This window comes from Budorcas taxicolor, chromosome 4, assembly GCF_023091745.1.
Source record: "Budorcas taxicolor isolate Tak-1 chromosome 4, Takin1.1, whole genome shotgun sequence".
In the NCBI taxonomy this organism is placed as follows: domain Eukaryota; kingdom Metazoa; phylum Chordata; class Mammalia; order Artiodactyla; family Bovidae; genus Budorcas; species Budorcas taxicolor.
This window is the reverse complement of record NC_068913.1, coordinates 84,370,987-84,383,702: the sequence shown is the minus strand read 5'-3', so window position 1 is coordinate 84,383,702 and position 12,716 is coordinate 84,370,987. Positions and strand designations below refer to the sequence as shown.

The 12,716-nt window shown below is 39.9% G+C and overlaps 1 protein-coding gene across 1 annotated transcript in view; it reads right to left on the bottom strand.

Annotated features, from left to right (window-relative positions):
* The window catches only part of AMPH (amphiphysin), a 210,082-nt gene that overhangs the window by 38,412 nt on the left and 158,954 nt on the right, over nt 1-12,716 (bottom strand). The window contains 1 exon segment of the mRNA XM_052638380.1: nt 4,002-4,118. Coding sequence (XP_052494340.1) covers nt 4,002-4,118 — 117 coding nt within the window.

The following is a 12,716-nucleotide window of genomic DNA, read 5'->3' as shown; positions in this document are numbered from 1 at the left end:
GTATCCTGATATTAGAGTTTATCACATCTTTGAGGAAATGTGGATCCTAGTCACTTCAAATGCTATTTCTTCTACCCCACCCCCCTATCAAATTAAAGAGGATGACCTGTTTGATGGTAAATGACCTCCAGAAAAGCAGTTCTTCAATATGTTGAATCAGACAACACACAGCTCAATTAATTGGCCATCATGCAAATTAGCAGAGTGCCCCCTAAGACATGTGGCTGAATTACACTTATTCCTGGCATTTTAATTATGAAACTTATTGATGCTGGGTTCAAAGGACTTCCACTGTGTGTAGACAGTGGAGGAGACCTCTCTTTCTTAATTCCTTTGTGACTGAGAATTACTGCTAAAGCCACATCCTTTTCTGTTCACGCCTTTGTGACTAGACTACATCCATGTTTGTTTTCTTGTTTTGAATCCCTAAATGTGAACGGAAAATTAGAGAGCCTGACACTTTCATCTGAAAAATATGACAGTTTCCAGATGGGATTACAGACGTCTGGTTTGGGTTCTGTACTACAGAAGACAGGCCTTGTGGTAACAACTGAAACACCCCTCAAGTTGGTCTGGGCCTCCTCTAATGTCCCCCTCCCCTGCAGCTCTAGGCAGCCTGGTTGGTCTCCGGATTAGCACTCACTTGTAGAATGACAAGACAACTGAAAGCCAGTTACTGGTATACAGAGTCCTTCTGCACCTTACACGCATTTTCTGGTTTTCTAGATGGTTTATGTTTTCTTGCTTCACAGCCCTTTAAGAATCACAGCTTCTAAAAGCTTCTACTCATCTCTGCATAATGCAGAAAGCACAGGCATTTTCTCGGAAAGAGGGCAGCAATGTGAAGTCATGTTTATCACTCCTTACGATCATGAAAGGACATGTTAACTCAAGTGGACGCTGCAGAGATCACAGGGTGAGGTGCTCCGTGAGCAGAAAGAACAACAATTTAAAACACAGGATCAGGTGATGGGGAAGGGAGATCACACTGAATCAAGGAGAGAGAAGGTAGCATAATCTAACAGCTCTGTGCTTTTTGTCATCTCAGCCTAAGACTTTTCTTCTTCACCAAGGAGGAGCGATGTGACTAGAGTTGGATCACAGGTCAATGCTGCAGTGAGGTGACTCAATTGCGGCCACTGGGAAGCCAGAGGGAAGAGCAGAGGGGCACATGCAGCTTGCCCTGATGGCAGTAATGAATTTCTGCCAGAAACTAAGACCTCTGAATATTTAACCCAAGTCATTTTGTGTCGTTTAATTCTGAAAAAAATCTCTTAGTCTTAAATTCTATGATTCATGAATTCACTTAACCATGACTTGATAGAAAAGAAGTTCCTCTCTTGAGTCAAACTTGCAGCCTGAAATGGTATGGCATCCCATCCCCTGATCATCACAGCATCCACTGTGGAAACTTTCCTCCTGCCACTAACATTGTGAATGTTGGAGGAGAAGGCCGAAGTCCCTGAATTCTGCTGGCTGTCTACCCAATGAGAAAGCTCTGCCAAGCAGATATTCTGAACGATACGTACATTCACATTCTACCTTGCTTGATCAACAAGATAGAACCCTCAAACTTACTGACCATGACCACATTAGCATTTCCCAAAGTGAGTTTTAGGGACCACACCCATGAATGCTAAGAATGTTTCACTGGAACACATTTCTCGGGTCAAACAAAATTCAGAAACGAATTTAAACAAATATAAATAGTTTTGTTTTGTTTTCTTAAGTGCAGGACTTTCTGGAGCCTTTAATGTTCTTGAAAGAAAAGCTATGACCAACCTAGACAGCATATTAAAAAGCAGAGACATTACTTTGCCGACAAAGGTCTGTCTAGTCAAAGCTATGGTTTTTCTAGTAGTCATGCATGGATGTAAGAGTTGGACTATAAAGAAAGCTGAGCACCGAAGAATTGATGCTTTTGAACTGTGGTGTTGGAGAAGACTGTTGAGAGTCCCTTGGACTGCAAGGAGATGAAACCAGTCACTCCTAAAGGAAATCAGTCCTGAAAATTCACTGGAAGGACTGATGCTGTAGCTGAAACTCCAATACTTTGGCCACCTGATGTGAAGAACTGACTCACTGGAAAAGATAATGATACTGGGAAAGATTGAAGGCAGGAGGAGAAGGGGATGACAGAGGATGAAATGGCTGGATGGCATCACTGACTCGATGGACATGAGTTTGAGCAAGCTCCGGCACTTGGTGATGAACAGGGAGGCCTGGTGTGCTGCAGTCCATGGGGTTGCAAAGAGTCAGACACGACTGAGCAACTGAACTGAATATTCTAAGGCATGTCATGAATATCCTAAAAGGGAATTTTAATAAAATTCCTGAAACATTCATCTAAGAAACCCATTTTTTTTTTTTTTGCTAAATACTTTTCAGACCAGCATCTAATCTACTCAATCGCCTGCTTTATTGACATCTCAGATTTTTATTGTTTCAATATCATAACATGGAGGCTTGCATAAATCTGATCACATTCTGAACAAAGTATGGATTAGAGAGACACTTTATTTACTGGAGGTCACAGTTAGCTGTCTGTGTCCCAGTGATTTACCATAGGTATCAAGTAGGCCTCAAGACCAAGAAGTTGAGCTGGGTCTCAATATCCAAGCTGAGTTTTGCACTACACTTTGATTAGTTAATCTGAAGTATATTCTAGCATCCTTGGATTTTCCCAGACTCAAATGTGAGGCCCCAACCACATCAAAAATACTGACATAAACAATTTCTGGGTAGCAAATATTTTGAGTTAACTTCCTTTCATTAGCATAGATGACTGTAAAGTAACTATATTCCAGAGAAATTACCCACAGGCCATTTCAGCACCCACTACAAGTATCCCTCTGGAACTTCCCTGGTGGCTCAGACAGTAAAGCGTCTGCCTACAATGTGGGAGACCTGGGTTCGATCCCTGAGTTGGGAAGATCCCCTGGAGAAAGAAATAGCAACTCACTCCAGTATTCTTGCCTGGAAAGTCCCATGACGGAGGAGCCTAGTAGGCTACAATCCACGGGGTCACAAAGAGTCAGACATGACTGAGTGACTTCACTTCACTTTTACTTTACCAGTATCCCTCTGATAGACATTATGATCATAACAGCTACTGAAATGGGAAGAATGTTGAGAGTGAGGAAGTTGTGAACACAGGTAAGCATGGATAAGCAAGGCAAACTCTGCATCAAGTTATCATCAAGATCATATCAACATCAGAGGGTGGGACCAACTGAGCGCAGCACTGACATGCATACACTGCCATATGTAAAACAGACAGCCAGTGGGAAGCTACTGTATAGCACGGGGAGCGCAGGTTGGTGCTCTGTGATGACCTAGACTGGTGGGATGTGGGATGGGCTGGGAGGGGAGGCTAAAGAGGAAGGGGATTTATGTATATGTATAGTGGTTCACATTGTTGTACAGCAGAAACTAATATAACTTTGTAAAGCAATTATATTCCAATTAAAATAAATAAATTAAAAACAAAGACCACATAGGCATCATTAGTATCAGCATCAAGTTCAGAACTATCAAGACTGAAGAAGATTCCTGTTGGACAAAATCTCATGGTGATGGCCAAATGACTTAATTTGCAAAGTATGAGGAAAAACAGTAGAGAAAACAGTAAGAAGATTAAACCCCAAGCCAAGAGAAAGAGTCTTACTCAGGGAAGTCATAGAATGTATCATCCAAGCCTGGACACTTCTGAGTACAAATGTGGAACTATGGGTAACTCTGAGATGGATGACTCCTGCAAACTGGAATGTGTATTATCCAGTTATCTGTGTGTTATCTGTGGGCAGAGAAAGCTAACAGTAGGGGAGGTTGAGAATAATTGACATCGATCAAGCCCTCTTTCTACCCTTCCCATTAGGATATGTTTGTCAGTTGAAAAGTAATAGTCATGTGAAAGGGAGAGGGATCAGAGAAATGCCTTACTAAGCTTTACTAAAGGTTACAAACTATGAGCCCCAACCATCAGAAAATCCACTTGATACCTGTGACATGGGTGAGTGGGTCACTCCAGCAGAACCTGCAGGGGTCACATCAGGCTTGAAAGGATCAAAGTCCAGATCCAACAAGGTCTCTTCTTTCTTCACCTCAGGGATTTCATTCTGTTGAAATAAAATAATATATGCATGAGCTTGAATCTGATCAGATTTCATGATCTAATCCATGCATAATCCTCTAATTTTAGTTGATATTTCCAAAGCATGCTTTGATAATTTACCATTTAGTTGGCTCATCCATGGGCTCCCAGAGTTTTGTATGATGAGAGGGGAAATAGCCAACTCTGGCCAAGTGTAACCCAAGTTTCTCAGGTACATTACCCAGGCTCCAATCCTTATTCTTTGTTTAGTTCCAAGTACAGGCAACAAATGGAATTTTTGCGAAATGTATCCTAAAGCCACCAAGATCCAAGGAATCTCCTCTGCCAGTGCATAAAACTCAAGTCAAAATTTACAGAGAACCAAGCAGATAAAATGAGCTAAGAGTTGGACCCATTACAGTCATTTCACTGCTGTGATGCCCCCTGGGAAGCTAAGATTTAAAAAGGAAGGTGTCAATATCTATAGTGACCTCATCCCACCTGCCTCTCCCCCATTCCTGGATTCAGTTATCATATGATCCATTCTTCATCCATAATATGTTTGTCTCAACTGCATTCATGAGGGAATGAAAGAAAGAAAAACACATACCCCAGTATTCACTGAAAAATGAGCTCCTACACCAATAAACATTCTTAGATTAGAAATAAAGCAAGCCAAATAGAGAATGAAAGTCCTGCTATAATAATAGCAAAAAATATATAATACTGAACACTAACATTAGTTCATTTATTATAGCAGGCACCTATGTTCACCACTATACCACCAATACACATTTATTGTGAGATCAGGATATAGCATGGGCTTGAAGTTGGTCTAACCCAGGCTTGGGTTACACAGGGATGGTCAGCCCTCATAAACTATGCCACAGTGGGAGAACTGAGGTCAGTTTCCACATAATTCGAGTTACATATGTTTGTTATTTGATATAAGCCTTAATATAGACCATCTGTTGCCTAGAAATTGAAAGATAACAACAATGGATATAGTATTATATAAGAATAGAGATGTATGGAGAAAAAAATTTAAGAAACATGAGTTGTTTTAATTAATGTTGATCATAGATATAAAACTTAAAAATTTAGAAATGTATGAAAATCTTAAGGGCATTACAGATAATACTTCTTTTTTAGGGTATCCATACTCACTGTAGGAGGAAATCTGCTTATACATCCTGCATATTGTCTTCAGTTATCTATTCAGTAGCATGGTTATTCTTCCTATATCCTTTTAAAATTAACAAGGATAATGTTCTTTTGGGATCCCTCTTTCTTTAATAATTATAACAACAAAACTGTCAATTGATTCCCTCAGCGCCTATTAAAAATTTGCAGGAGTTTTTTTTAGTATAAATTTATTTAATTACAGGCTAATTACTTTACAATATTGTATTGGTTTTGCCATACATCAACATGAATCCACCACAGGTGTACACATGGTCCCCATCCTGAACCCCCCTCCCTCCTCCCTCCCCGTACCGTCCCTCTGGGTCATCCCAGTGCACCAGCCCCGAGCATCCTGTATCCTGCATCAAACCTGGACTGGTGATTCGTTTCATATATGATAGTATACATGTTTCAATGCCATTCTCCCAAATCATCCCACCCTCTCCCTCTCCCACAGAGTCCGGGAAACTGTTCTATACATCTGTGTCTCTTCTGCTGTCTCACATACAGGGTTATCGCTACCATCTTTCTAAATTCCACATATATGCGTTAGTATACTGCATTGGTGTTTTTCTTTCTGGCTTACTTCACTCTGTATAATCAGCTCCAGTTTCATCCACTTCATTAGAACTGATTCAAATGTATTCTTTTTAATGGCTGAGTAATACTCCATTGTGTATATGTACCACAGCTTTCTTATCCATTCATCTGCTGATGGACATCTCTGCTGATGGACATCTAGGTTGCTTCCATGTCCTGGCTATTATAAACAGTGCTGATTTTCATCAATTGTATATTGGTACAAATTATATTTTTATGATTTTGCAAACAGACATTACACTTAGAATGCTCTAGGCACTGCTCTATGAACTTGATACATCTGAGCAATAACTCATGTTAATGCACTTTGTTGTCTTTAAAGAATTACTTTACTATCTTCCCCCAAAGCACATTTTATGGGCACTGCTGCTGCTGCTGCTAAGTCGCTTCCGTCGTGTCTGACTCTGTGGAACCCCATAGACAGCAGCCCACCAGGCTCCCCCATCCCTGGGATTCTCCAGGCAAGAACACTGGAGTGGGTTGCCATTTCCTTCTCCAATGCATGAAAGTGAAAAGTGAAGTCGCTCAGTTGTGTCTGACTCTTAGCAACCCCATGGACTGTAGCCCACCAGGCTCCTCCATCCATGGGATTTTCCAGGCAAGAGTACTGGAGTGGGGTGCCATCACTTTTTCCGATAGGAACTGCTAATCCTTAAAAAAAAATCAAGAGCCAGATGGCATCATTTTCCCACTCAGGGATGAGTAGAACGGGCTGTACCAGGTTTTCTACCATCCTTTGACTCCAATGCTATTCCAGGCTGCTGCAGAGATCCGCTTCCACATCTTAGGGACCCCTGATATCTGCAAGTTCTCCATAAAAATTGAGCCACACAAATATGTCCATCAGTGCCCGAGGAGACAAACAGATCCCCTTGAGGAAGCTAAAATGGGAATTTAGAGATCAAGGGTTAAAAAAAACCAATAGACTAAATGGAGTTATGCTTTGATTTTGAAATAAATCTGGGTTTGTACCCCAACTTTGCCACTTGATATGTTTGCTGGGCAGTTAATTCAGCTTCTTTGAGCCTCCATTTCTTCATGCACAAAATGAGAGTAATAATATCTAGAAAGACTACCATGAACAATAAATACAACAAATACACTAAACACAGTATTCTGAAAATATTCAAAATGGAAATGGAAGCCTGCTATTAGTAACAATGTGGATCTGTGTAAAATGACTGTCATTAAATATCCACTATGCCAGTTTAGCTGCCTTCAAAATGTGTAACTGCTACTTTGGGCTTGATATCTATTTGGTTTTGCTTCCATCTTGAGAGTTATCCCTTAAGGCACTCATATGAAATCATAATTTAATAGAGCTACAAAAAGAGTAGGAAAAGGGTTGCCTGTTTATGCAGTATCCCTTTATAAAAGAGCACTGAAGTACTCACAGTGCTGTCTCTACGTGTCAAAACACAGTGACATGTAATTTCCCCTAACATAACAGAAGGGAATTAATCTTTTCTCATTCCTTACACCTGCTTCACCACTGGAGTAGATCTGATGAGGTCCCAACATTCATAAAGCTTTTTGGGAGTCTGATGTCAACTACTGTTTTACCATTGAAAGTCTGGAAGAGGTGACCTGGGATATGCATCTAGGAAAGGAGACTAGGTGTGGAGACCACAGTGAGGGAAGATACCCAATGGGAAACACTACCAATGGTAATAATCTTCTGTGCTATACTTCATGAAGCAGCTTTTGCTGGGGACATCTGAAGTTTACAGTTAAGGTACTGGACTTCTTCCAGTATAGGTGTACAGTTTGAGCATAATCCTTATGGTGAGCTTTGCCTTGACCTCATGATCGATGAAGTTTACTTCCTTATCCTGTGACTTGGGGGTGACCGTGTGTCATGCTTTGGCCAAGGGATGTTAGTGAACATAATGCAAGCAAAAGATTGAAATGTGCTTGAACAGTTGACTTGCTTTTCTCGGATTCCTGCCATTCATGAAAAGTACAAGCTTTGTCCAGCCACCGGCCAAAGAGGATGAGAGACACACGGAGTACATCTGAGCCCATCATAACTAATTTCTCAACACTAGAGTTAAAGAGAAATTCTTAAAAGTGGCCAGCAAAAAAGACATGTCACTTACAAGGAATGACATAAAATTAATAGTAGATTTATCATCAGAAATAATGAAAGCAAAAAGATAGTGGATCAATATCTTTGAAGTACTAAGAAGAAGAAGCTAGAATATTGCGCCTCTTGAAAATATTTTTAAAACACAAAAATGAGATGGAGAGTTTTTTCAGGCATGCAAAAGCAGAAACAATTTATCACCATCAGATCTGCATTAGAATTAGCATGAAAGAACATTTCTTAGGCAGAAGAAGTGATACCAGATAGAAATTCAGATCCACATAGAGAAATGAAGAGGATCAGGAATAGGAGTGCGTGGGTAAGTATATATGACTTTGGCTATTATTTAAATCTTCTTAAAAAGTAATTGATTGCTTAAACAAAAATAATAACAAACTAATGTGAAAGTACTTCATATTAAAAAGTAAACTTGATGACAAAACAGTACAAAAATCAGAAAGGAAGAAATATAAATATACTATTGTGAGGTTTTTATACCATACCCTTAATAGTATACTACTGTTTGAAGGTAGACTGTTACAAGTTATTTATGTCCTAAAGCAACCACTAAAATAACAAAATAGTTAAGTATAGCTAATAAAAAAAAAGAAAGAAGAGAACAATAAAAATGATAAATTAATTCAAAATAAGGCAGATAAATGAAGTAGAAGGGCTAAAACAGGACAAAAAATGATCAAGGTGCTAGATTTTACTTCACCATATGAACAACCACCTTGAATGAAAATGCTCTAAATAATATAATGAAAGACAGAGACTGTCTGAATTTTAAAAATCAAGACAACTAGATACTATCTACAGGTAACTAGCTTCAAATATGTACACACAAATAGATTAAAAGTAAAAGGAGAGAAAAAGATAAACATACTAACCTAACAAAAAGAAAGCTGGAATAGTTACATTTAACAACAAACAAAGTAGATTTCAAATCAAAGGGTATAATCAGGGATAAAGAAGGTCATTTCCTGAAACAGAAAGAAGCAAATTCCTAAACGTGTGCATTCAATTATAGTTTTAAAATTTATGAAGCAAGAGCCAAGAAAACAACAAAATGAAATAGAAAAATGCTTAATTTTGCAGAGGAATTTTCAATAGTCCACTTTCAATAGTAGAACAAACAGAAAATAAATTAAGATTTTAGAAGATATAAGCAACACTATGACCCAATTTGACCTAGTTCACATTAAAAAGCATGCAGATTACGAAGGAAGAACTGATACTATCTTTATTCACAGAAGATATGATCGCCCATATAGAAAATCCAATGAACTCTACAAAAAGGCTAAGGCTCTAATATTGAGTTTAACAAGATTGCAAGCAACACTTTGCATGTTAGCATCAACACATAAAAATCAGTTATATTTATATTTAATAGTATAAAAACCCAGAAACTGAAAAATTTAAATACTATTTATAGTAGCACTAAAAGCATGAAATACTTAGGGATAAACACAGCAAATGATGTGAAATGCCTGTGCACTAAACATAACAAATCATGGCAAAAATAGAGATCTTCATAAAAAGACATAGATAGATAGATACATATACTGTATTTATAGGTCAGACAATTCAATATTATTAAGATGTCATTGCTGTTGGTCACTCCCTAAGTCATGTCCAGCTCTCTGCAAACCCATTAACTATAGCACGGCAGACTCCCCTGTCCTTCACGATCTCCTGGTGCTTGCTCAAATTCATGTCCATTGAGTTCGTGATCCAACCATCTCATCCTCTGTCACCCCCTTCTCGTCCTGCCCTCAATCTTTCCCAGCATCAGGGTCTTTTCTAATGAATTGGCTCTTCACATCAGGTGGCCAAAGTATTGTAGCTTCAGCATCAGTCCTTCCAATGAATATTAAGACATCACAGCTCCCCAAATTCGTCTGTAGAATCAATGCAATAGCCAATCATTTGTACTGGGTTGAATACTGTGCCCTCTTAGTCCCCTATAAAATTCACATCCATCAGGAACCTCGGAATGCGACCTTATTTGGCAATAGGGTCTTTGCAGATGTGATGAAATTAATATAAGGTCACACCGGATTAGGATGGGCCTTAATTCAATGACTGGCGTCCTTTTCAGAGGAGGAAATCTTGGATACACAGACACAAGGACAATGCCGTGTCAAGACACAGAGCACAGAGACACATGGGGAAAATGCAGTGTGATGACAGGCAGAGTGGGATGATGGGTCTACACACCAAAGAACACCAAGGATTTCCAGGAACCACCAGAAATTAGAGAGGCATTTAAGAACCCTCCCCTAGTGCCTTCAGAGGGAATATGGCTCTGCCGACACTTTGATCTTGGACTTCTAGCCTCAGAACTGCAAGAGAATAAATGCCTGTTCTTTTAAGCCACCCAATTTGTGGTGCTTTATTACAACAAACCTAGAAATCAAATCCAATGTCCTGAAAGTTTGTAGAAACTTACAAAGTGACTCTAAAATTCGTATGGAAACTCAAAGAACCTAGAATAGCCACAACAATTCTGAAAAAGAATAACAAAGTTGAAGGACTAACCCTCTCTGGTTTCAAGACAGCATAAAGAGGCAGTCATCAAGATAGTGTGGTCCTGGCACAAAGGTAGGTAAAGGATCAAAGGAAAACCACAGAGCCCAGAAACAGAACCATACGCAGATGGACAAGTCATTTTTCACAAAGGTACAAAGGCAATTAAGTAGAATAAAGCTATATTTTTCAACTACTGTACCACCATATGTAAAGAAATAAATTTCAACCCATACTGACTGACTCTGGAGTTGAAAGGCACTAATTTTTTCCTCCAATTTTCATCTTCTTAACTCCTTCTCCTCAAAGAATTTTAATGTGTTTACTTTGAAATAAATATCCACTGAAAGAAGCAGCAGCTGGTCCAGAAATTTGCTATATTGAACAGAATAGCCAGCATGGTATTTGAAAGCAGGTTACAGATACCCAGGAAGTGAGTGGTGCACATGTAAATAATTTCAGGCTGGCCCCATCAGAACAGGTGAAAAAGGGCCATCTTGTGAACGTATTTTGCAAGCTGAAAATTTTATTTTGATTTGATTTACTAGGCAAGATAGGAAGCTTTCATGAACTTAAAATGTAAGATGCAGCCTTACGTAAATAAATAAATACATAGCGCTGACTTAATCCCAACAGTCACACAACTTAAAGGCCGTGTGATGTCTTGCTTTTTAGCACAGCAGGGTGACAGGAGGGCTTGGAGGAATAAGCTGTAATGTTCAAAAGATAATCCTTCTGGATTTGTAAATGGGAAAGCTATATCAAAGAGAGAAAATACGCTGAGAATAGATTTAGGCCAAATAGTTGGGGTATCTGCTATGAAAAAAATCCTCAAAAAAGCCATCTTTTCTGCCTCATTGCCAATTGACAGGAAAATAAGCAAGAAGGAACCCTGCTCCCCTACCTGCCTCTCAAGGGGTCCCTGCACTTCTGAGCAGCTTCCTTGAAATTTTTTAGGTCGTACTCTGGTTGTGTATGTGGGGGGTGGGGCTTCCCCTGTGTCTCAGTGGTAAAGAATACACCTGCAATGCAGGAGGTGCAGGAGACATGGACTCTATCCTTGGGTTGGGAAGATCTCCTGGAGGAGGGCATGGGAACACATTCCAGTATTCTTGCCTGTGGAATTCCGTGGACAGAGGACCCTGCTGGGCTACAGTCCTTAGGGTCACAAAGAGATGGACACAACTGACGTGACTGAGTACGCATGCACACACTGGTGGTGGGGACAGCGGTGCCATCAGAGCAGAACACCCCAGACTAGATCTGCATGGGCATGGCCCCATCTTTCCTCTCTGGAGCACTGTCCCACCCTAACTCCACAGGGAGGGTCCACCAAATGGTCCAGGAAACTGGGACTCATAAACCACCAGATTGTCTTGAAACTTGGTGGCCAGCCCTGCTTCTAAGAAGGTGGCTGGTGAGCAGACTGTTCCTGCTGGCCAGCATGTCATTTCACTCAGGGGATCCCATGAGACTGGCCACCAGGATGCTGCTGGCATGCTCATGTCATGTGACTCAGATTGTTTATATGGAGAGCCCCCTGACCACCTCTATAAAAAGCAGCAAGATTTTAACAGGAGATGAAGACCAAAAAACATAATCATGTGTATACATATATATGTGCTGTGCTGTGCTTAGTTGCTCAGTCGTGTCTGACTCTTTGTGATCCCATGAACTGTAGCCTGCCAGGCTCCTCTGTCCATGGGGATTCTCCAGCAAGAATACTGGAGTGGGTTGCTATGTCCTTCTCCTGGGGATCTTCCCAACACAGGGATAGAACCTGGGTCTCCTGCATTGCAGGTGGATTCTTTAATGCCTGAGCCACCAGGGAAGCAGATATATATATATACACATATATATACATATATACATACATATATATATATGTGTGTGTGCTTATATACACATATATGTTTATACGCATGTATATATGATTATGTTATTTTGGTCTTGATCTCCTGTTAAAATCTTATTTTTTGCCACAATTTGGTTTCCAGGGACATAATACCTTTTCAATCTTCCTTTTAAAAATGTTTACCAAAAATCCACTTCCTTAGAGCATCTGGTGGGGGAGAATGAGAGATTACTTGAGAAACTCTGATTTAAAGAAAGTAAATAGGGATTTTGTCACAGAAGTTCTCAGAGCCTGAACTTTTTTGCTTTTTCATTGTGAAAAAGCAAAAGGAGATGCAGCCCTCCCAGCCTCCTATGACCAAGGGGATC